The sequence below is a fragment of the Gnatocerus cornutus genome, chromosome 4 (genome assembly GCF_029298725.1).
Source record: "Gnatocerus cornutus isolate USDA-ARS CGAHR chromosome 4, icGnaCorn1.1, whole genome shotgun sequence".
Classification (NCBI taxonomy): domain Eukaryota; kingdom Metazoa; phylum Arthropoda; class Insecta; order Coleoptera; family Tenebrionidae; genus Gnatocerus; species Gnatocerus cornutus.
This window is the reverse complement of record NC_142236.1, coordinates 2,836,062-2,858,943: the sequence shown is the minus strand read 5'-3', so window position 1 is coordinate 2,858,943 and position 22,882 is coordinate 2,836,062. Positions and strand designations below refer to the sequence as shown.

The 22,882-nt window shown below is 44.3% G+C and overlaps 9 protein-coding genes and 1 pseudogene across 9 annotated transcripts; 6 read left to right on the top strand and 4 right to left on the bottom strand.

Moving 5' to 3' along the window:
* Nucleotides 1-248: 248 nt before the first annotated feature.
* On the top strand, nt 249-1,744 carry LOC148175991 (methionine aminopeptidase 1). Its single transcript, XM_088034832.1, has 3 exons — nt 249-492; nt 575-1,315; nt 1,449-1,744. The coding sequence occupies exons 1-3, from the start codon at nt 333-335 to the stop codon at nt 1,679-1,681; spliced, it is 1,134 nt and encodes a 377-aa protein (XP_087890958.1). The 5' UTR covers nt 249-332; the 3' UTR covers nt 1,682-1,744.
* Nucleotides 1,674-2,469, bottom strand: LOC148175990 (peptide deformylase, mitochondrial-like). The gene is made up of 2 exons (XM_088034834.1): nt 2,101-2,469; nt 1,674-2,039 (listed from the first exon to the last, which is right to left on the bottom strand). Exons 1-2 carry the CDS (start codon nt 2,467-2,469, stop codon nt 1,725-1,727), a joined length of 684 nt encoding a protein of 227 aa, XP_087890960.1. The 3' UTR covers nt 1,674-1,724.
* A 123-nt stretch (nt 2,470-2,592) lies between these two features.
* On the top strand, nt 2,593-7,751 carry LOC148175987 (ribonuclease H2 subunit A). The gene is made up of 4 exons (XM_088034833.1): nt 2,593-2,748; nt 2,791-3,303; nt 3,352-3,636; nt 7,663-7,751. The coding sequence occupies exons 1-3, from the start codon at nt 2,595-2,597 to the stop codon at nt 3,621-3,623; spliced, it is 939 nt and encodes a 312-aa protein (XP_087890959.1). The 5' UTR covers nt 2,593-2,594; the 3' UTR covers nt 3,624-3,636; nt 7,663-7,751.
* On the bottom strand, nt 3,797-5,957 carry LOC148175989 (uncharacterized). Its single transcript, XM_088035011.1, has 2 exons — nt 4,915-5,957; nt 3,797-4,771 (listed from the first exon to the last, which is right to left on the bottom strand). The coding sequence occupies exons 1-2, from the start codon at nt 5,871-5,873 to the stop codon at nt 3,832-3,834; spliced, it is 1,899 nt and encodes a 632-aa protein (XP_087891137.1). The 5' UTR covers nt 5,874-5,957; the 3' UTR covers nt 3,797-3,831.
* Nucleotides 5,984-7,550, top strand: LOC148175988 (kynurenine aminotransferase-like). The gene is made up of 5 exons (XM_088034830.1): nt 5,984-6,136; nt 6,180-6,327; nt 6,372-6,825; nt 6,863-7,344; nt 7,391-7,550. The coding sequence occupies exons 1-5, from the start codon at nt 6,078-6,080 to the stop codon at nt 7,442-7,444; spliced, it is 1,197 nt and encodes a 398-aa protein (XP_087890956.1). The 5' UTR covers nt 5,984-6,077; the 3' UTR covers nt 7,445-7,550.
* LOC148175986 (kynurenine aminotransferase-like) lies at nt 7,456-9,394 on the top strand. Its single transcript, XM_088034828.1, has 8 exons — nt 7,456-7,546; nt 7,663-7,808; nt 7,856-8,006; nt 8,057-8,293; nt 8,343-8,589; nt 8,636-8,802; nt 8,856-9,042; nt 9,089-9,394. The coding sequence occupies exons 2-8, from the start codon at nt 7,663-7,665 to the stop codon at nt 9,304-9,306; spliced, it is 1,353 nt and encodes a 450-aa protein (XP_087890954.1). The 5' UTR covers nt 7,456-7,546; the 3' UTR covers nt 9,307-9,394.
* A 10-nt stretch (nt 9,395-9,404) lies between these two features.
* Nucleotides 9,405-18,945, top strand: LOC148175983 (kynurenine aminotransferase-like). The gene is made up of 8 exons (XM_088034829.1): nt 9,405-9,495; nt 9,545-9,695; nt 9,741-9,977; nt 10,027-10,273; nt 10,319-10,485; nt 10,531-10,866; nt 10,915-11,003; nt 18,854-18,945. The coding sequence occupies exons 1-7, from the start codon at nt 9,428-9,430 to the stop codon at nt 10,960-10,962; spliced, it is 1,254 nt and encodes a 417-aa protein (XP_087890955.1). The 5' UTR covers nt 9,405-9,427; the 3' UTR covers nt 10,963-11,003; nt 18,854-18,945.
* On the bottom strand, nt 10,888-11,690 carry LOC148175985 (CIMIP2 protein CG18335-like). Its single transcript, XM_088034835.1, has 3 exons — nt 11,425-11,690; nt 11,066-11,303; nt 10,888-11,019 (listed from the first exon to the last, which is right to left on the bottom strand). Exons 1-3 carry the CDS (start codon nt 11,459-11,461, stop codon nt 10,953-10,955), a joined length of 342 nt encoding a protein of 113 aa, XP_087890961.1. The 5' UTR covers nt 11,462-11,690; the 3' UTR covers nt 10,888-10,952.
* On the bottom strand, nt 11,621-12,131 carry LOC148175984 (CIMIP2 protein CG18335 pseudogene; annotated as a pseudogene).
* Nucleotides 12,999-21,196, top strand: LOC148175982 (uncharacterized). The gene is made up of 2 exons (XM_088034827.1): nt 12,999-13,307; nt 18,854-21,196. The coding sequence occupies exons 1-2, from the start codon at nt 13,218-13,220 to the stop codon at nt 21,059-21,061; spliced, it is 2,298 nt and encodes a 765-aa protein (XP_087890953.1). The 5' UTR covers nt 12,999-13,217; the 3' UTR covers nt 21,062-21,196.
* Nucleotides 21,197-22,882: the final 1,686 nt, after the last annotated feature.

The window sequence follows — 22,882 nt, the reverse complement described above, 5'->3', positions numbered from 1 at the left end:
GTCTCCAGGTCGTGGGCTCCTGGGGCTGAAGAAAAAGACACTCAAAGTGTAGTTGTTATCAGTAAGTACGTGGCATAAAAATAGAGCAAAATAATAATGGAATTTTGTTTAAAAAAAAACAAAACAAAAAATTTGAAATAAATCATGTCAATGTTGCCAACCTTCGCTTTGCATATTTCCCTAGCCCGGGACGATTTTCCCCTAGATTTCCTTAATTTGGCCCACCGTCGTGGTCGTCCACCAAAAACGCGTCGAAGAAGTTGTCTAGATTCTAGTGTTTGTAGTTTTTCATCTCCTCTACAAGAAGTTCTTTCAACTAACCCTCGTGTAAAATGTCGGCTATGGGTACTTGCGAATCTCCAGGCTGCGAGAACAGCGCCAAATTACAGTGCCCGACCTGTCTCAAACTCGGCATCCAAGGCTCGTTTTTCTGTTCTCAAGAGTGCTTCAAAACCAACTGGAAGAACCACAAAATCATCCACTCTCTAGCTAGTAAGTAGGGTTAGGTAGGTAACCTCAAAACCTGAAGTGACTTTTCTTTTTCACCACCTAAAGCCCAGTTTGGTGTTTCTAGAGGGTGAGAACCCCGACGGCACCAAAGAAACTGTTTACAACCCTTGGCCCTACTATACGTTCACGGGGAAACTTCGCCCTTTTCCGCAAACCGCCAAAAGGACAGTACCTTCTGCAATATTGCGCCCTGATTACGCCGACCATCCTCAAGGTTTCCCTATAAGCGAGCAGGCGGTGAAGGGCTCAGGGCAAATTAAAGTTCTCGACGATGAAGAGATCGAAGGGATGCACGTGGCGTGCAAATTGGGGCGCGAAGTCCTCGATGAAGCGGCAAGGGTTTGCGACGTGGGGGTGACAACTGATGAAATTGATCGAGTCGTACACGAAGCGTGTATTGAAAGGGATTGTTACCCTTCGCCCTTAAATTACTACGAATTTCCGGCGTCTTGTTGTACAAGTGTCAACGAGGTCATCTGTCATGGAATTCCAGACACGAGGGCGCTGAAGGATGGGGACTTGTGTAACGTGGACATCACGGTATATCATCGCGGGTTCCATGGGGACCTTAACGAAACCTTCTTCGTCGGAAACGTCAGCGAAAAACACAAGAATTTGGTCAAAGTTACGCACGAGTGCCTTACGAAAGCTATTGCGATAGTTAAACCTGGGGAAAAGTACAGGGAAATCGGAAATGTCATTCAGAAACACGCGCAGGCTCATGGGTTTTCCGTGGTGCGGAGCTACTGCGGACATGGGATCCACCGGCTGTTCCACACCGCGCCCAATGTGCCGCATTATGCCAGTAAGTTCGGCCTGTTTCGGGCGGGAGCCCCGCCTCGAAGAGGCGTGGCTCCCGTTCATACTGGAATTGTATTTTCCACGACTCGGCTATGATTGGCCAAGTGGGCGGAGCTTTAACTTCTCCTCCTTTGCAGAGAACAAGGCGGTGGGCGTGATGAAGCCCGGTCACTGCTTCACCATCGAGCCCATGATCTCCATGGGCACTTGGCGCGACGAGATGTGGCCCGACAAGTGGACGGCGGTCACCGCCGACGGGCAATGGTCCGCCCAATTCGAACAAACGCTTCTGGTCAACGAAACCGGCTGTGAAATCCTCACTAGAAGACGTAACGCAGAAGGGAGCCCCCACTTCCTCGATAAAATGTGAATGTTACTTTATTGAAAGTTCTACACAATGTTGAAATAAAATTCTAATCTGCGCCGTACGGAAGTTCGACTTTGCCGCCTCTTTCGTTCACGACCTGCCAGCAGCTACAAGACAAACTCCTCCTTTCCATGATGTCCGTGTAGATCTTTCCGTTGAGGTGGTCGAGCTCGTGCTGGGCGATCCGCGCCCCCCAACCACGCAGAGGTAACTCGAAAGACTCGTTCTCTTGATTGTACCCCGAGAGGGTGACGGCTCTGAAACGGGGGACTTCCGCGGTGAAGCCTCGGACGCTCTCGCAGTTCTCCGGGAAAGTCACTTTCGTGAAGTCCGTCACTTTCAGCTCCGGATTTATCACAACCTACAAACAAGAGTCAACAATCATACTATACCACCGGCAAGAGTCAAAAATTATACTGTACCTGGAAAGGGACGACAGTCATTTCTTTTATCTCCTGCTCCTGGGGCTTGTACCCCTTCAAGTGCCTTTGGCTAAACTCCATAAGAAACAGTCTGAAGGGGGCCCCAATCTGCGTCGCGGCGAGCCCCACACAATCATACTTCCTCATCACATTGCGCATTTTGGCTATCAAAAACTTGATTTCATCAGATTTGATGAGTTCGCGGGGGATTTCCTCCGAGACAGCCCTCAGAGTGGGGTCCCCGAGTTGCACAATGTGGTCGAAGGGGGCCTCCCGAGGCTTCGCTTTGACGAGACCTGAGTACCACGAACGAATCCTCTTGTAACTGAGACGACGGATCTGATTCATGGGGGCTATCACCCTCACCATCGTTTTAAAAATATAACCTCAAAATCGCAGTACTTTTAGTTCCGTGCTGTTGGTAGTGACGCAACGACACAAGTGGCGTGGAAAATGTAAACGCATCTGTCAGTCGGCGCCAAATCTGTTCAAAAATGGCCCCCATCACGGATTTAGTGTCTTTGGAGTCGTTTTTGGGCGAAAACGACAATTCTGTGAGTAATTGCTACCTCTCCGACATTCCCAATTTGTGCAAGGAGTACCCATGCATCCTCGGAATCGACGAAGCCGGCCGCGGGCCAGTTTTAGGTTAGTTTGACCTGTGGAGACGTTTTCTCATGTCTTTTGTAGGCCCCATGGTGTACGGCATTGCGTTTTGCCCCCTTAATGAAGCCACGCTTCCGTCAACTCTTGGCTGTGCCGATTCCAAGGCTCTAACTGAGGAAAACAGAGATGAACTTTTTGAGAAAATCTGCAATGAATCGCGGAAAATGGGGTGGGCAGTGGAGGTGATAGCCCCTAATGTGATCTGCAATAGCATGTTGAGCCGCCAGAAGTATTCCCTCAACCAAGTTTCGATGGACGCGGCAATAAACTTGGTGAAGAAAGCCCGGGACGCTGGAGTGAAAATCGCACACGTTTACGTCGACACGGTGGGCCCCCCTGATAAATATCAAGCTTACTTAAAATCGATTTTCCCTGATTATGATATTACGGTGGCTAAAAAGGCCGATTCCACGTACCCCATCGTTTCCGCCGCCAGTATTTGCGCAAAAGTTGCGAGAGACCACGCTTTGAAAGTGTGGGAGTTCCAAGAGGGGCTGCAGGTGACACACGAAGAGTTCGGGAGCGGATACCCAGGAGGTGCGCCCCCTTTACATATTCAACAATTATTTTACTCGCTAGTTTTAGATCCCAAAACCAAGAAGTTTCTGGAAAAGTACTGCGATCCTGTCTTTGGGTATCCCCAGCTGGTCAGATTTAGTTGGTCCACGGCCCGAGACTTACTCGTCAAAGATGCTTACTATGTCGAGTGTGACGATACCGACGACACCGTGACTCCGCCCCCGTCCAATACCGCCATTACGTCCTTTTTTAAAATGACGTCTAAGAACGCGAGTGGGAAGAAGACAGAACATGAGTTTTTCGCCAATCGGAACCTGAGCCGGAAAGTTGAATTTTGATGTTTTATGCAAGGTATAGTATTTTTCTTGACTCATATCTTTGGGGGGCTAGGAACCTCAAAGATGCCACTGTTTTCTACTTTTATGATGTTTGTAATAAAAAATTAATTTAAGAGAAGTGCTTCTAGCCCCCTTTCATCCCGATAAAATGCCGCATACGTAGAAAAATCCGATAAGAATTTACTTATTTTTATTTACAAGAGATAAGTTAAATATTGCACCTCCTGAAGGCCTCTTCGCCGACCAAACTCCCGAAAGCCTTCCCTTCTTTCTTCTTCATTTCCCACAGGCAGCTACAGTCCCATGGGTTCCCATCAATGAAATTCGTCGATGGGGGCCCTGCTAACCCGTGATCCAAACACCTGAGGTTGTTTCCAGACACGTCGAAAACGTCGATTTTGACCCTTTTCAGCCAGTTCCTGTCTAGCGAGTACAGTTGGTTGTGGGCCAAACTTAAAAACTTCACTTTCTGGCTTCCCGTAAAAGCCCTAACATCGACACTTCTTATACTATTGTGACTGAGATCGATCCTGGGAGCGGCGTGGTCTTTTACCAAATTCTGGAAGCCCCCATTGGACACCTCCGTGATCAAATTGTGCTGCAAATTAACCTTCGCTAACTTCGGAGTGTTAGAAAACCAGAAGCTGTCGATTCTTGAGAGTTTATTGTTGTCCAGATGCACACTCTCCAACACGGACATGTTATCAAAAGCTTGATAATCAATATAAGAGATTTGATTGAAGCTCAAGAACAACACCGGCACTTGGACGTTATTGAATACTCCTCTTCGGATCTCCTTGATTTTGTTCGACCGCAACGAAAGTCCTTCTTTGAGCTTCATGTTTCTGAACGCTCCAGGCTCGATCTCTTCAATCTCGTCGTTTTCCAAAAGGACGAACTTCGCGTTGGTGATCTCCGACAACGACTCCGAGTAAAGAATTGGGATTGAGGCATGTTGCACTGAGATTTTGAAGCATTTCTGGTCGCTTGGAAGGTGCGGTTTTAGCCGCGTACTGGTGACTATGGTGCCGAAGGAGACTTCGTCGTTTTGGGGGCTTTCGGTGTCGCAAGTTACCATCACATTGCGGAAAGTTAATTGGGCGGACACCGCGCAAAAAACACTGGCGAGGAAGATTAGGAACATTTTAATTTACGCCGAAAGTGTGTCAGCGGGTTTATATTGGTTTTATCTGGGAGGTGATGACCTCTGGTGTTTATCCACACGTGGAAAGGATTTCCAAATAAACATCGAAGATCGATAATAAAATAATTTTTTATTGCATCTTTACATTACAAAGCCCGTGGGAACTCCCCAGTGTAGTTGCACGTCTTCGCCGAGGACCTCATGCTGACCCTCTTCTTCCTCAGGGACACCCACTCGGCAATCTTCAACAAACACTCACAGTTCCAGGGATTCCCGTCAATCCTAGTCTGGAAAGCAACAAAGAAGTGCTCGAGTTCCCCATCCAGACACTCCAGCTGATTCCTGGACATGTCCAGAACCCGAATCTGGACCCCTCTCACGAAACTCACGTCCCATTCTTTGATGCCGTTGTCTCCCAGCCACAACTGACCGAAAACTCTCTTGTCGTCATCGAACCCGAAAATCTGGAAACTGACGTTTTTTATCCTATTATTACTCAAATCCACGTCGTTGTGGTAATATTTGAACGCTCCAGTTGGTAGTGCTTCGATTTCGTTGTAAGTAAAGATGGCGGAGGTGAGCACCGGCGTGTCTTTCAACCAATCAGGTTCAAAGATTTTAAGTTTGTTGTTGCTGAGATCTAAAACTTCCAGTTTAAAAAGCCCGCCGAAAGCTCTGGGGGAAACCGTCTCAATCAGGTTGTGATCAAGATTCAAAAACACCAAACTCAGGTTGTTAAACACCCCCTCTTTTATCTCCCTAAGTTTATTACCGTTGAGCCTCAACACTTCTAACTTTGGGACGTTTTTAAAACCACCCGGTTCGATTTTTTCGACGCCGTGTTGGCGCAACTGCAACACCTTCAAGGTTGGTAGGTCTGAAACAGCTCCTTCGGGAATCACCGGGATTACACTGTCACCAACCACCGTGATTCTAGTGACTTTTTCTGGAAGATCGGTCTTCAATTTTGGTGTGTTGATTATCACATTGAACACTCTGTAATCTTCGGTTTGACATTGAACTTCGACTTCTTGGAATGTTAAGTGGTTTGATAAGACACTGATGGTGCAAAGTAGTAAATATGATGATAAGTGGAGGAACATCATGTTGTGGAATGAGGTTTTGTTTGGTGGCGCTTTATATAAAAATAAAAAGAGAAAAACAAGAGTTGGAATGCTGAGGTTGTGGTATTGGCGTTATCGCAGAGGTTCCTTCAGGGTGTCGAGATAGGGACTTTTGGTTTGACAAGTTGGGGGAGCAGGCGTACTAACCTCAATCATAAGAAATCTTATCTCGTCTTATCACATAAAATGTCTCAAAGGAACAAATTCAAACTTCCATCGCGCTTCGCCCCCACGCGGAACTTCTGGTAAAATTGGTAAAAATCTTCCCCAAACTGACGCTCTTCCTAGGGTTGAACAAGAAAAGTTGCTCTCGAAGTACCACCCCCTGGACCTGGGGGGCGGCCACCCTGACTACCCCCCACCTGCCCACATCACTGAAGCCCTAGCCCACGTAGCCACAAGTGATTGTCTTTTGCATCAATACACTAGAGACTACGTAAGATGCTAATGGAGAAACTCCACACTGAGTTGGGATTTCAGGGACACCCTCGTCTTGTTAGCGCTCTTTCGGGGTTGTATTCCAGACTCGTGGGGCGGAGCATTGACCCCAACGAAGAGATTCTGGTGACTGTCGGAGGGTACGAGGCCCTTTTCTGCGGTATCTTCGGTCACGTTGATGTGGGGGACGAGGTGGTGATAATTGAGCCCTTTTTCGAAGGGTACGAGTCTCTCGTGCGGGCAGTCGGAGGAGTACCTAAATTCGTACCTCTTAAACCAGTCAACGGCGATTGGGTGCTGCAAGAACTAGAAAGTTTCTTCTCCTCGAAGACTAAAGTACTGATTTTGAACAACCCCAATAGCCCCCTCGGGAAAGTCTTTAAAAGACACGAATTGGAAGTACTCGCACAACTGTGCCAGAAATGGAACGTCCTCTGCCTCTCCGACGAAGTCTTCGAGTGGATTGTGTACCACCCCAACAAACACACGCGTATTGGTAAGTACCACCCATGGAAGCCTCTAACTGTCTTTAGCTTCCCTCCCCGGAATGTGGGAACGAACCATCACCATCGGCTCCGCTGGTAAAACCTTCAGTACCACCGGCTGGCGCATCGGTTGGGCGTACGGGCCTTCCAACCTCCTTCACAACCTCAAGATGGTGCACCAAAATTCCGTCTACACCGGTAACACGCCAATGCAAGAAGTTGTGGCCATTGCACTGGAGAAAGAGTTGGGGAGGTTTGGTCAAGAGGACTGTTACTTTGAGGTTTTGCCCAAAGAGCTGGTGGTGAAGAGAGATTTTATGGTGGGGCTACTAGAAGAAATCGGGATGAAACCGGTGGTACCGGAAGGAGGGTACTTTATCATGGCACGGTGGTCACATGTTGTTTTTAAAGGGGAGAAAGACAAGGAGTTTGTTGAGTGGATGGTGAAGAACGTCGGAGTCCTGGGGGCTCCTGTAAGTCCGTGTTACAGTGGGAAAAACGAAGGGTACGTTCGGTACTGCTTCGTCAAGGTGAGTCACACCTGACGGAAAAACCAAGAGAATGACGATTTTTTAGTCGAAGGAGGCTCTGGAAAAAGCGGCGGTTCTCATGAAGACTCGTCTACGTTAGGCAACCAATTATACAACAGACGTGTTGAATAAAAGTTAGGTTAGTGTCATTTCAATGTCAAACTCGAAGTTCAACAATCGGATTAATAAATATTAAACATTTGTAAGTAATTGTTTCAACTTAATTATTCCATTCTCCTTCAAAACTTGCATTGTAAGTCTTTGATCCTCGTTGAGAGACCTTCTTATCAATCCCCACTGACGTCTATTGTTTTGCAGATGGTGCGAGCAATTCTGCGCCAGAAACTCAACTTGTTAAAGTTTCCGTTATCTCGTGTCATCGTCCAGAGCTCCAACATGTCGTCCGAAATCGATAAGAAGTTCAAACTGCCTCAGCGCTACGCCGGGAGCGAAAAAAGCGTCTGGTCGGTGCCCCCACGACCCCAAATCGCCCTCTAACTTGTTGTTTCAGGGTGGAGTACATTCAACTTGCTCTCGACCACAAACCCTTGAATCTGGGGCAAGGTTTCCCCGACTACCCCCCGCCGAAGTACGTCACTGATACGTTAGCGGAAGTTGCGAAGAGTGACAATTGTCTTCTCCATCAATACACCAGAGGTTATGTGCGTTTGTTTGTTTTTTTATCCATTTGGAAGTATAGTGGAATTTGTAGGGACACCCACGTTTGGTCAATGCGATCGCCAAACTCTACTCGAAGCTCCTCGGGCGCGAACTCAACCCCCAGACTGAAGTCCTGACTACTTTGGGGGCGTACGAAGCGCTCTTTTCTACAATAATCGGTCACGTAGACGTGGGGGATGAAGTCATCATCGTAGAGCCGTACTTTGATTGTTACGAGCCTATGGTGAGGTCCGCCGGGGGAGTCCCCAGGTTTATCCCGCTGCGATTGGTTAGTATCTCCACATGACAACGCGGGAAATTCAAATTTCAAACTACAGAAAGAGCCCAGTGGGGGTTTCCCGTCGTCCGCCAACTGGATTCTGGACAAACAAGAACTGGAAGGTCTCTTCAACTCCAAAACAAAGATGTTTATCCTAAACACCCCCCACAACCCTCTGGGGAAAGTCTTCAAATTAAACGAACTCGAGCACATCGCCGAGTTGTGCAAAAAGTGGAATGTCCTCTGCGTCTCTGATGAGGTCTACGAGTGGATTGTCTACAAACCGAACAAACACATCAGAATCGGTAATTTGATTCGTTGGTACGACTAAATGGTACATTGTGGTTGTAGCTACCCTCCCTGGGATGTGGGAACGCACCATCACTATTGGTTCCGCCGGTAAAACCTTCAGTGTGACTGGTTGGAAGCTGGGATGGGCGTACGGGCCTGCGAATCTCATGGTCAACTTGCAGATGGTCCACCAGAACTGTGTTTACACGGGGAATACCCCAATTCAGGTACTTGTCCATTACAGGAATCTGTAATTTTATTAACTAATTTTGGTTTCCAGGAGGCCACCGCCATCAGCTTCGAAAAAGAACTTCAACGCCTCGATCAGGACGACTGCTATTTCAACTCGATTTCAACAGAGCTGGTCGCGAAACGAGATTATACTGCCAAGTTTTTGAGTGAAGTTAGCTTCAAACCGACTATTCCAGAAGCGGGGTATTTTATGGTGGCAGATTGGCAAGCCTGGAGTAATGAAGTTGATATTTTTGATTAGTTGTAATGTGAGAATTTCAGATTCTAGAGCTGATCTTCAGTCCGAGAAAGACAAGTGGAAGGACTATCGTTTTACCAAATGGCTGACGAAGAACGTAGGGGTGCAGGGAATCCCCCCGAGCGCGTTTTACAGTGAGCCCCATAAACCACTAGGGGAGTCTTTCATCAGGTTTTGTTTTTTCAAAAAGGACGAGAATCTACAGAAGGCTGAGGAAATCCTGAAGGGGTGGAAGAAATAAATTGCTTGCGCACGAAATTTTTTATTGATAAGATAATAAATAACCTTGAAAACAGTAGAACCAACCGAAGTTGGTAGCACTGAATTTAGACAGTCGTTTGTTCTTATGTTACATAACCTAAATGTCTCGTGATATCCAATCGAAATTCACTCTTCCAACCCGCTACCAACCCCAGAAACCCAACATTTGGTGAGTTTTACTTTTATGATTGGCAGTAGGTAATTTGACATCCCTCCAGGGTTGAATATGCGGAACTCGCTTCCAAGTACAACCCTGTTGATTTAGGGGGTGGGTACCCTGATTTTCCACCCCCACAGTACGTGAAGGACGCTCTAGTCGCAGTGGCGGAGAGTAGCAACGACAAACTCCACCAATACACGAGGGGAGCGGTAAGTTCAATTGTTTTTAATCGTTTTACTGATTGGCTTTTTTAGGGGCACCCCCGGCTTGTCACCGCCCTTTCTAAACTTTTCTCCAGTCTGATTGGTCGGGAAATCAACCCTTACAGTGAGATAGTATGTTCCTTGGGGGGTTATCATGCCCTTTTTTTGGCCATCATGGCCATAGTGGACCAAGGGGATGAAGTCATAATCATAGAACCATTTTTCGAGTGCTTTGAACAGAACGTGAGAACCGCAGGAGGAACCCCGCGTTTCATCCCTCTAAAACTTGTAAAAACTCGAAGCTTGAAGTTTCCTTCTTTACCGATAGGTTTTGTAGAGGGACGATATACAGGGAGTACCAACTTCAAACGATTGGGTTTTGGACCACGACCACTTGGAGACGCTTTTCAACCAGAAAACGAAAGCAATCATTGTGAACACCCCTCATAACCCGTTGGGGAAGGTTTTCTTGTGCCATGACTTGACGAAAATTGCCCAACTCTGCCAAAAATGGAACGTGGTGTGCATTTCTGACGAAGTGTACCAGTTCTTGGTCTATGGGGACAAAGAACACGTCCGCATGGGTAGGTTAACGGTCCGTGAAGACCTAAATCGAAACAGTTTTGTAGCGAGTCTCCCTGGGATGTGGGACAGAACCATCACCGTGGGTTCCGCCGGGAAGCTTTTCGGAGTCACTGGTTGGAAGCTGGGGTGGGCTTATGGCCCCCCGCACCTCATAGCGAACTTGCAGAAGGTCCACTTCAGCAGTGTCAGGGCCGGGAACACGTTTCTTCAAGTAATAGGTTATTTTACCATCTTTCTTTATTGAGGTTCTTCTTAGGAAGCTGCTGCTATATGTATAGAAACGGAAATGGGTCGCCTCCACTCTGAAGATAGCTACTTTGTCTCTTTAGCCAAACAGTTGGAAGCTAAAAGAGATTTTATGGTCGCGGCTCTGGTGAAAGCTAATTTCAAGCCGTTTGTTCCCGACGGTGGATACTTTATAGTCGCGCGCTGGTCGGTACAACCGGACTTGAGTGGGGAAGAAGACAAGTACTGCGACTACAAGCTCACGAAATGGATGACGAAGAACGTGGGGGTGCAAGCCATCCCGGTCTCCCCATTTTACAGTGAGGGACACAAGCGTGAAGACCTCGTCCGTTTTTGTTTTGTCAAAGTAAAACTTATACGTCTCGGTACGACTTTATTTACTTCTTTTTTACAGAGTGACGGTTATCTACAAAGGGCAGCGACGGCACTGAATCAACTGTAATCACCACGCAGCCACCTCTTGGCGTCTCTGGAGTCGTTCCCGTAAGTTTTTCCAAACCTGAAAAGTACCATAAAAGCGACCATTCAATTTTCTGAGTACTCACCGGAATATAGCCCCAGGAATATGCCCCCCGTAGTTGGGGAGCTGCCCCAAATGTCTGTGGTAGATCTCAGCGGGTTTAATAAGCAGGGGCGGATCAGCGCGACTGATTGTCACCGGTGCCCATTCGGTACTCAAGCGTTTTCGGTAGTTTGACGTGAAGTCGCATAACGCACTGTTGGTCATGGCTTCGTTGGTCTTGCCGAAGGAGGCGTAGCCGAAGGGGACGTGACCTGCAAAACCTACACGAAACGTTAGTCTCCCTCAAAGTACCATAGTAGTACCATATCGTTGGTTTTGGATGAAACTATTGTAAAGTTTCTCGTACATTTTGACAATTTTGACAGAATGAAACAAACGAACCTTTTTTAAAAAACTTCTCAGAATCGGTGTTATCCATGAAATAAGGGCTGGGGGAGAGTCGTGGGGGGGTTAAAGGGGGTTCCACCTGAGGTAGGTTCCTCAGGATTCCCGCGCATTCTGGTCGTACGTCCGTCAGGGGGAGTTTAAATTGCGTGCTTGTGAGCTACAAACTAGTTTAAGCGGGTGGTACGCTACTTTATGGTGGTACCTCTCTGTCTGAAAGGGTATTCGGGTACCACTTGGCATCCTGCACAGCCCCAATCCTTAGCAACTCATGTAAAGCCTGCTTATCCGCACTCTGGAGTTTTTCGAACTCGGACAGCGCCTCCGTCGCTTGCACAGTGAATCTTTGCCCCATCAAGTTCTGTTCTCGTGGTACGAACCCTTCGTACCCAGGGATAATCGGGTGCTTATAAATCGTGTCATTGGTCACAGCCCGCGCATTGACGATATCAATGTCTCTTTGTGGTGGTCGTACCACTTGGTAGTCATCAGCTAGACGGTCGGAAAGTACCAATTTCTCCGCATGGTGGACTGTCGGGTCCAGGAGGAGCTTATGGGTCGTGGTACCATACGTGTCACCGATGCGGTACTTGTATTGGGGGCAGAACCCCGTATAACTAAAAATTAACGGTTAGGTTGGGGGTGGGAGAACGGGGGTGGTACCCTGGGATGAAATGGGGGTTGGGGGCGGACGCGAGCTCCATTACCGGGAATTTAGGAGACGAAAATTTCGGAACACCCCCCCAGAAATGTCAGTTTGACGTGTGATTGAACGGAGGCGGCGCGGGGCGATGTACAGTATGGTCTAAAATCATAATTTTTATATACAGAGTGTTCTAAAAAGTTTTGACACGGAATCGCGTCTGACATAGTTTCGCCGGAATTTTTCCGCTCCAGCAAAAGCAACGGAGCGTTGCTTTTGATGTAAATTACACATAATTCAGACGTCAATATGGCGTCCAAGGAACGTCTCGCCTGGCTCACTCTGATGACTGTAATTACTCAATAGTGGGGCAAAAAATAACGAAAGCGTTTTTCTTTGGAAAATGAAGAAAATCGCCTTTCACCGGTTCCATTCGTGATTTTCTGATTTATTGCTGGTAATACCGACACGTTTTTGTTATCTTTGAATTATTGTAATTCGTGACGTCATTTATGTGGGTGCCAACATAACAATTTACGTTAGTAATGATCACAATCAAGCCAATAATTTAGTGGCTATTGAGAAATAGGTACTCAAAGCCCGCTTTATGACTTTTGGGATTTATGACCGATTCAAAGGAGGCTTAGAATGTTGTTGGCTCCGATTTTGTTTTCACGCATGACCTTGGAAAGATAATAATAATGTTGTGTGCCTTATTATTCATGAGCGATAATGCAAAAATGTTTATTATGATAATCTTAACGACCTAGTTTGCCAACTATGATTCACGACGGAAAAATAACACTGTCAACTGTCAAATCCTAAATCACCCTTTTATCAAAACGCACCACCTGTCACCCCCCCTCCTCCCCTTTTCACTTTCTCCCCCCATCACCTCTACCTGTATTTCCTTTTGAATGTTTTGCGCGCCAGGTCAGGTACCATGGAGGGGAGGGGGACGTACTAACCGTTCACGATCAAGTCGGCTTGGAATTCCATCCAACGTTTATTTCACAATTCGTAGCGGAATAGAACACGACATGGAACGAAAAATCGAAAAAAAGTGCACTCGCTCGTGATACAGGGTGGTCGAAGTTTTTCGCGGAAAACTCGATTTTTGTGTGGAAATGTGTGAAATTCTGTGACGATGAAGTACAACACGATCGGGGGGGCCGTGAACGGGGAGAAAAAGGCTTCTTTGACCATTTATGCGGATATGGATTTGGCGCACAATAAGGTATAATCTAGTTTTATTAACCATAATAATAATAACAGTAAGAGGCCACGAAAATTTGAACCTGTGACACGGTTTCGAGGTATGCTAATGAGGTTTTGTGTCAACCGAAGAATTCCGTGATCTTTTTGATCAAATGCTTTTTCGATGTAATACATGTTTTGCAACGGTAAGAGTGTTGAAAATTATTATTATTATTATTATTATTATCATCGGTATTATTACCGTTGTAGATCAGTGGCGTGCGAAAAAAAACTTGTTTTGAAATTGTTTTGAAACTGAACATGCATTATTTATATGTTGATGAAACTCGGGTGAAGTCATAAAACGATGAACGGGATTGCGAGAGCAAGAGTTACAAAAATTGCGCAAAATTAGTGATTTAACTTTCCGGAATCAAAAAATTATATGACCACGTTTACACAGTTACAACAAGCCGTGTAAACGTGGCCTATTTTATAATGTCACAACCTAATTTTTTCGGACTCGGGTCACGTGACCCGATAAAGTGAGGTTACGTCACGTTAATTAAATGTATAGCGTCGCCACTTTTGCCGTTCCCTGAAGCAATTGTTGTAAATACGGATAATTGATGTTAATTGTCTTGTTGAGCAGATGCGAGCAAGCTATTTGTGACAAATAAATTCATTAAAGAACCAGTATAATTGTAAAACATTTCTTGACTTTAATTGGAACAAATTAACAAGCCGCCATCTTTATTTTCGATAAGAATTTGAGCGGAAGTGGCTCTATATTAGTGATAAACGCGGTTCAACGTACTGTTTTTAATAAGTAATGTAAATTCGTTGTTTGTCGTCCTTATCGCGTGATAGGCAAAGTCCGTTTTACACGACAGAATTTCGACGAGGGTAACTAGATTTCACGCTTCAAAGCCCAAAACAAAGCAACCGGCTGTCTTTTGTTCGCATCACAGCCATCGCGTGCAATTTCTTCTCGCATCTTTTTATAACGAAATGTGCGTGTCGTCCTCTCGTCACACCTGAAAATCTCTCAAGAATTCGATGTTAACAGTTAAACCATGAAACTGCAAGTCACACCATAGACCAATAACATCGACGCCCACTCGATCCCTCCAAAAAAAGCCAAAATGCGACGTTGCCACCGAAAAACCTTCAACACATTCAGCAACCGCGCTAAAGTTCAACTATTGCACAACGGAATGTGGGTTAAGTCGAGACAAAGACATTGTTATCAAAAGGGGAAGAAAGTTGGTCAAAAACGAGTTGCCGAGACGCCCGAGGGGACGTTAAATATGCATGAATTAGACGAAGATTTTTGGGGACGCTGGCAACTACGCGAAATTCAAAACTACTTTTACCGGAGAAAATAGACGAGTGGAAATTGACTGATAAAATCGCGAAAAAGTCGCACGGCCCAGTTTTCATTTTTGTTGGGGCAAAAAAAGAAACGGGTCAGTGGCAAATTTCGATTTTGATAGGCATCTGCACCTGTCCAAACATTCCCGGCGTTGCCACATCCCGCAACCGACGAGAAACATAAGAATTTTCGCGAATCTCAGGCGGCCGTGGTCCAAAACAGCAGCTATTTCGGTAGTGTAAACATGACTGTGGTTCAAAAATCTGTCAAATTCTAGGGCCAAGTTCCCTTTTTTTTGGTGTAAAACTGGCGTTGAATCTGACGTAACTTTACTTTATCAAACGCACACTTGATTGACCACAAAGTGAAGAAATTTCCCATCGTGACTCAAACTCCCGATAAATAAACCATTAAGAAACAATTGATAAAATCTCCTGTGGTTTCCGGGACGTTACAACCAAAAATTGCACACACCACGTTTGACGTTATAGAATCGGATACGTTTACACCCCGTCAGTTTCGGTGTAAACGTCGTAATTAAAAGTGAATTCCCATCACTCACCAGCCTTGAATTCCAAATTGGCAAGTGTTTACCCAACTAAATGCATTGATAAAATCAGCAAACAAAACGCATCGAGTAAAACCACAGCCACCTGTGACGGGCGTGTCTAATTTTCGTAATTAAAGGAAAGTAGTGACAAAAACTAAATTAATTGACGCAAGAAGTTCGAAAGTAAAACAATATTTTTTGAGTGTGCGAAAACAAACTCGCATCTAATTAATGAGAGTGAAATTGGTTACAATCTCTTTTGTGTAAACAAAGCCGCCTACTTCGACTAAAAATGTATGTATTATGTCACTATTGTTGCTAATGTTTATAAATACCGGTGAGTCAATCGAGGTGTTCAGGGGCACCAAAGCTTTTTAGCAGTGGTACCAACCCCAGCTCGCGGCGGAGTAACATTGCTACCAACCTCGCTTCTGCCACGCCTCGTTTTCTATGCCCAAATTTACGGGACCGCCATTGATGGATGTCTTGTAATTTAAAAAGTAGGGCGGTCAGTGCTGGAGGGTTTTTTCTTGGCTCCCATAAGTAATTACCTCGTCACACTTTACTACAGTGTTGCCAATACAAAATTAATAAATGTTGCGATTTACAGTTAGAATATAATGGTGCAATTAATCTAAGATAATCGATTGTTGCAACAAAAAGGAATTGTTAGATATCGATAAGATAAGAAAACGATGTGGACCAGTTTTTCGCGAAATTCTCCCGTGAGATGTTTCCGTTTCCGTTCCGCGGATGCATGCGGAAGTCGCTCGAACCCAAGGTGTGTAAACATTAGCTTAATGACAGCTGTCACGCATTTGAGTGTTGTAAAAACGGCTCTGTCGGTTGTTCCCCCGAGAAATTTCTCTTCCGAATCCGATCCGGCCTTGAAAGTCGGATTACTTTAATAATAATCATTAAAACTTGTTTTGATAGAAGCATAACACCGAAAGAATGTGGGCATCGAGGGGTGTAACCTTTGCCTTTTCGAGCGGGGGGCCCCAAAACGGTCACATTCCGATGTGTACATCACTAATATTTACTTTCGACGATAACGTCGCAAATTAAAGATTTCTTAATCGCATTCTTGGTTTAGTGGCGCGTAAAGAGCAATTGGATTTCGGAGACCGAGAATGTTTACAATCCGCTTCGTCAGACTTCTTTGAAGGCGAATTAATGACATGCATATGCCGGATTCATTTCGGGAGGTAATGACCCCGCTGACGTCTTCCGGATAACTAACGTGGAAAGGGGGCGAAGCGAACGAGCGACTGTTCTAGGTTATGCGTGGCGAGGTGCCCCGCGGGGGCTCACAATAAACGATGAAAGAGTAGAGTGACACATTTGGTGGGTGTGAAACTGACTGCATCTCGAAAATTGAATGGTCCAAGTGCAACGTTTTGTAGTGTAAAACTGACTTTATTTCTCTGGATGAATATCAAAAATAGAAATAGAAATTGAAATAGAAGTCTTTTGTTGGATGTAAAACTGGCTTCGATTTAAGTAATTGTTCCTTTTTATTTGATGCGCAAAAATATTTCATGAGTGTAAATCCGATTTCAGTTGTAAATCTTATTGAAATTTCTTATTTGTCTCATGTAAAACTGCCTTCTGTTCAAAAATATTTAAAAACTTCACTTTTCTATGGTGTAAAACAGGCGTACAATTTTGTCTTTAAAGAATATGCACATAACATAATCTCTCTTTATTATATCATAAATCTAGTTTTTTTTAGTGTAAAAGGGGCTAAAATATCTTCAATGACTGTAAACCTTATCGAAATTCCGAATTTTATTTTTCTTTGGTGTAAAATAGGCGTAAAATTTTATATTAAAAGAACACACGTAACGTAACTTTACTTTATTAAATTATAAATAAAGTTTCTTTGGTGTAAAACGGGCTACAATACGTTTAGTGAGTGTAAACTTATTCAGTGGTAAACATTTGCGAAATTCCTGATTTGTCCAATGTAAAACTGTCTTTGATACAAAAATAATTTCAATCTATACTTTTCTCTGGTGTGAAACAGACGTAAAATTTTAAATTTAAAGTACACACATAATCACCTCACTTTATTAAGACCATAAATCAAGTTTTTTGAGTGTAAATGGGGCTAATATACGTCTAGTGAGTGTGAACTCGCCTTGGGTTGTAAACTTTTTCGAAATTCCTGATTTGTCTAATGTAAAACTGTTTTTGATTCAAAAATATTTTCAATTTTTCTTTTTCTCTAGTGTAAATCTCTAGTATAGTTTTTTCATGAGTGTAAATCCGATTTCAGTTGTAAATCTTATTGAAATTTCTTATTTGTCTCATGTAAAACTGCCTTTGATACAAAAATATTTCGAAAATTCACTTTTCTCGAGTGTAAATCGGGCGTAAAATTTTTAATTGGACGAAAACACAACGTAACCTTACTTTATTAGACCAATAGAACGAAAGCATGTATACACCAGTTTATTTTTGCGTGTGCGCTGAATATTGGTTGGTGTGCAACTGGTCTTTTAAACTTTTAATATTTGAAAATCCACTCTTGCATAGCGTAAAATTAACTGCAAAGTAAAATTTAGTGTTTTTTTTACTGGGAAAGGGGTTAATATCAAATTTAAAATTGATTTTTCCCAGTGTGAAACAGGCGTTAAACTTTATTTCTTTCAGGATAAAGTAATGTTTACACCAGTGTATGTTAAAAATTCACACTTGCATAGTGGAAAGCTGACTTCAAAAAAAAAGAGAGGTCCAAATTACCAAATTAAATATTTGTCTAGAGTAAAGGCGACTCCTAGTGTAAAATTCAAATTTAAATTCCTTGTTCGTCTGTTGTAAAACTGACTTTCATTCAAAAATCTTTCTAAAATTCGTTTTTTTAGTGTAGAATAGACTGTAGATCTAATTTTTTCAAAGAACATGAACAAAGGATATGTTTACACCACTGTATGCTGAAAATTCGTTGGTGTGCAACTGGTTTCGTCGACGTCTTGTAACTAAAAATTCACTGTTGCATAGTGTAAAAGCGGCCGTGCTACATGAAAAACTGACTGCAACTCAAAACTTGAAAGGACAAAGTTTACTGTTTGTATCGTGTAAAACCGACCGAATTTTTTGTTCGTATTTTGCAGCTTAAACAAATTCATTTAGTGTGAAGCTGACTTCAATATAATTGAAATGTTCAAGTTCATTCTTGTCTAGTGTAAAACAGGCGTTAAATGTTGATTGAAATAGTCCACGTGACGTAACCTAACTTTATAGAACCACGTGAGCAAAGCCGTGTTTACACCACCCTCTATTTTCGGCTCTGACTGCGACTCCGGCCCTGTCGTTACGATGATGCAGCACTCGTGTCTCCTTTGATCGCATTCTTCCGCTTTCGGGGTCACTTGTAGGTTATGTCCATTTTTGTCACTTTCTTCGCCCTCGTTCGCCGAATCTAGTTCCGATTTTCGGGGGGCCCGACCAGGTATGCGGAGTGAAAGGGCGCACGCCGATGATGATCTTTGCCATCGCATAAAAAACCTAATAGCTGATTAAGCAGAACAGCATTCCTAAGATTTCTGGGCCCGGACGCGTGCGCCTTGACCGACAAGCTCGCGCTTTCTTTAACTCTAACTTAAGCTAAGTCAAAAAGTCCAAATGGGGTCACAACTTTCGCTTCTTGTTGTAGATGGCGACCACCGAGAGTGAGATATCCAGCATCCGAGGCGAGCTGGAGATGGTGCAGAAGGCGCTGCGCGTGCAGACGCGCCGCTGTCGACAGCTGGTGACGGAGTACACGCGCAGACTCCAGCAGAAGGAGCTGCAGTACCAGTCGGAGAAGACGCTGAGAAACGATCAGCTGGCGAAGGTGTTGCGCGCGTTGATCATCTTCGAGGCGCGACTCAAGCAGGAGCAGAAGTTCATCAGCCACCAGCTGAAGGAAAAAGACGAGATTATCAAGAAACAGAACAATGAGATTAAGAAGTTGCTCGGGAATCAGTACTGCAAGAACTGCAACCAGTACTATAGTCCTAGTTCGAATCTGGAGAGCCTCGACAGCAGTTCGGAGTACGTGGTGACGGACTACCAGAGCTCCAACTTCGAGTCTCTGGACAGTAGTAGCGACATCTACGCGACCATCTCGGAGAAGAGCTTCGAGTCCGATGGTAAAATCTTTGTGAAGAACAAAGGGAAGGACTCTCTCGGGCGCCGCGCGAAGAAGTTTCCTCATAGGAAAAGCGTGGGCACCTACTTCGAGGTGTTGAAGCTACGAAACGAAAATCTCAGTTCCAACGAAGACAACACGAGCAACGACTACGAGAACTTGGAGTCGCTACCTCCAGAGAGTCTCACGGATAAGATCAGTGTGGTCTCGGAGAACATCGAGAACATCTTCAAGGAGAACGAGTCGAGTTCGTCTTGTAACGACACGGTGATCAACCAGGAGGAGTCGAAGATCACTGAGGCCATTCCGGTGTTCGAAGGCGATGGGGAGTGTAACGACAATTGGTATGCTAGTGCTAGCGACCAAGAAGACGACGAGCAGCGGGATATCTACCGGAATAATCCGGTGTTGGAGTGTATGAACCAGATCCTCCTCCAGAATATTAACGATTCGATGAGCTCCCCGCCGAAGACTCCCAACCCTGAGCGTAAAACCTTGAAGAAGGTGAAGTTTAGCGACGAGGAAGCTCCTCTGACTAAAGAGAACGTGGAAACCACTGAAGAAGGGACCCACGGGTACTACGAGACTCCCATCCAGAAGGTCCCGAATTTTTACGAAACCCCCCAGAGCATCTACAGTAATGACTACGAGCAGATCTTGAGTAAATGCAACGAGACCTTCCCGAAGAACCACTACTACGTGGACTTGGACCAGAAGCCTGAAGAACGCAAGAGTAAGATTTTACGCACTCCTCCGGCGCTTCCTCCGAAGCCGGCCAACCTGGTGATGAAGTACAAGATCGGGAAGAAGGAGGAGGATTCCGAGCCTGATTACTGTTCAATCTCCGAGCTCAACCTGCCGACGAAGAACGTGGGGCGGAAGATTAACGTGGTGGCGGAGATCAACGCGCCCACCTCTCAAGACGTCATCAACAAACTGAAGAAGAAACCCGAGGAGAACTTAGTAAAGAAGTGCGTGGAGAAGTTAAACATCCAACTCGCGAAACAAACTCCCATCAAGTCCGACTCTCCGAAGAAGACGGACGAGATACCAAAGTTACCCCAAGTCTCTGAAATCATCATCCCTGAAGAAACCGACGAGAAGCACATCAGCCACGATAACTACGTGAAGAACAACTCCCAGATCCTCAAGCAGAAGAAGTTTGAGCCGCGGAGGTCCATCGTCATGGGCACCTCCGTCTCGAACTTGATCTCCGGGTTCAACAATCAGCTCATTTCCGAGATTAAGAAACCATCGCGCGCGTTTTCCAGTTTTGACAACCAAAACTTGGAAAAAGCCGAAACTTTCGATCTGAGTCAAAACTTCGAGGAGTTCAAGCTCGACGAGTGCGAAATCGAAGAGTACACAGTCAGCGAAGAGGACAAAGAGGAAGAGACGAAGTCCAACACAAGAGTCGAGTTGATTCGCGCAACGAACGATAGCGTCGTCCCGAATTTGAACCAGAGTTCCGTGGAGATGCTGAAGAAGCAACTGGAGCTGCAGAAGACGAAAATCGCCACGGAGGAGAAGAACGAGCCGACGTACGAACACTTCTTGGAGTGCACGGGGTTGAGCTCCAAGTCGATTTTAACACCGTCGCGGATGTTGAGCAACCACAAGAGTATGTTGAAGCCGAAGGATATCAAGTTGAGGTCGAAGGTCAACAAGGGGAATCTTCTGGAGAGGCACAGCACTGGGGTCATCAAGTACTGGTCGGAGCCGTATATTTAGTCTAGTTTGTAGGATTGATTCGTTCGTTCGGACGAACGAACGCACCTAAAGTGGAGAGCTTGTGGTGTTTGTTAGCTTGATTAAGTGTACATAACATTGTAAAGTTATGCATTGTTTAATAAACTATTTATTATGTTTTGTAGCTTTTGTTTTGACTCTCTTGATTTAAGTTCTTGAAATGAAACCAAAGGAAAAATGGAGAAACAATGTAAAGAACGGAAATAAAAGCACTAATAATGACAATTTTGTTTTACTATATTTCCTGGCAAAAAATTTTGTGATTAGGCAACCAATAATACACCAAAGTATTGTTGGATTTGCAACTCATTTACCTCATCTTAGGCAACCAACAATACATTAAGCAAGTTGTGCAACAGGACCGGCTCGAGCACCTCTATCGATTGCTGTTTTAAGACTCGCTCTTCCTGATTTGGTTATCGAGATTTTCACATTACATTATGGGGTAATTTTGGGGTAAATCGCGAATAACTATTTTATTACCCCGAATTTTTGCAAACCGATTCGAGATTCGTGATCTACATGGAAAGGCCAATCTTTTAAACCCAAAAATTCCACAAAACAGACTACGTAATTTTTTGGGTCATAGATCAACCCTTAAAACGTGAAGAACTCCCTTATTTACTGGGAGATGTGGTTGAATTTGGTTCCACCCTGCTCTCTAGAGCCCCTATGTCTACTGGAGGCGACAGAATTGCTCTATGACCTTTAGTTCCCAATATATTTAATGTTGTTTATGGTGCAAAATTTCTGAAAAATGAACCTTTTCGTCGAAAATTTTCAAATTTTCCCGATTTTTCTCAAAAATGCTATCTCCGTTATTAGGCCGAATTTTGAAAAACGGACCACAGATTCGGAATCTGGGCCCCCGGCTTAACCCTCTACCCCGAGAAACACGCTGTTAAAATATGGAAAAAAAATTATTTTTTTTATCATTTTTTTTAGAGATTTTTCGATTTTTCAAACGCGAATAACTCGAAAACTAAGCGTTGTAGAGCAATTCTATCGCTACCATAAGATGAAGGGCCTCTAGGGCAAGAGCTGGTACCAATCTCAAGCAAATCCCTCGGTAAATAAAGGAGTTATTCGCCTTTGAAAAATAGAAAAATTCATAAAAAAAAATTAAAAAAAATAAAAAAATAATAAAAAAAAAATAAAATTTTTCCAAATTGAAATGGCGTGTTTTTCGGGGTAGTGGGTTAAGCCGGGGGCCCAGATTCCAAATTTGTGGTCCGTTTTTCAAAATTCGGCTTAATAACGGAGATAGCATTTTTGTGAAAAATGGGAAAAATTTAAGAATTTTTATCGAAAAAGTTCAATCTTCAGAATTTTTCTCAAAAATGCTATCTCCGTTATTAGGCCGAATTTTGAAAAACGGACCACAGATTCGGAATCTGGGCCCCCGGCTTAACCCTCTACCCCGAGAAACACGCTGTTAAAATATGGAAAAAAAATTATTTTTTTTATCATTTTTTTTAGAGATTTTTCGATTTTTCAAACGCGAATAACTCGAAAACTAAGCGTTGTAGAGCAATTCTATCGCTACCATAAGATGAAGGGCCTCTAGGGCAAGAGCTGGTACCAATCTCAAGCAAATCCCTTGGTAAATAAAGGAGTTATTCGCGTTTGAAAAATAGAAAAATTCATAAAAAAAAATAAAAAAAAATCAAAAAAAAATAAAATTTTTCCAAATTGAAATGGCGTGTTTTTCGGGGTAGAGGGTTAAGCCGGGGGCCTAGATTCCAAATTTGTGGTCCGTTTTTCAAAATTCGGCTTAATAACGGAGATAGCATTTTTGTGAAA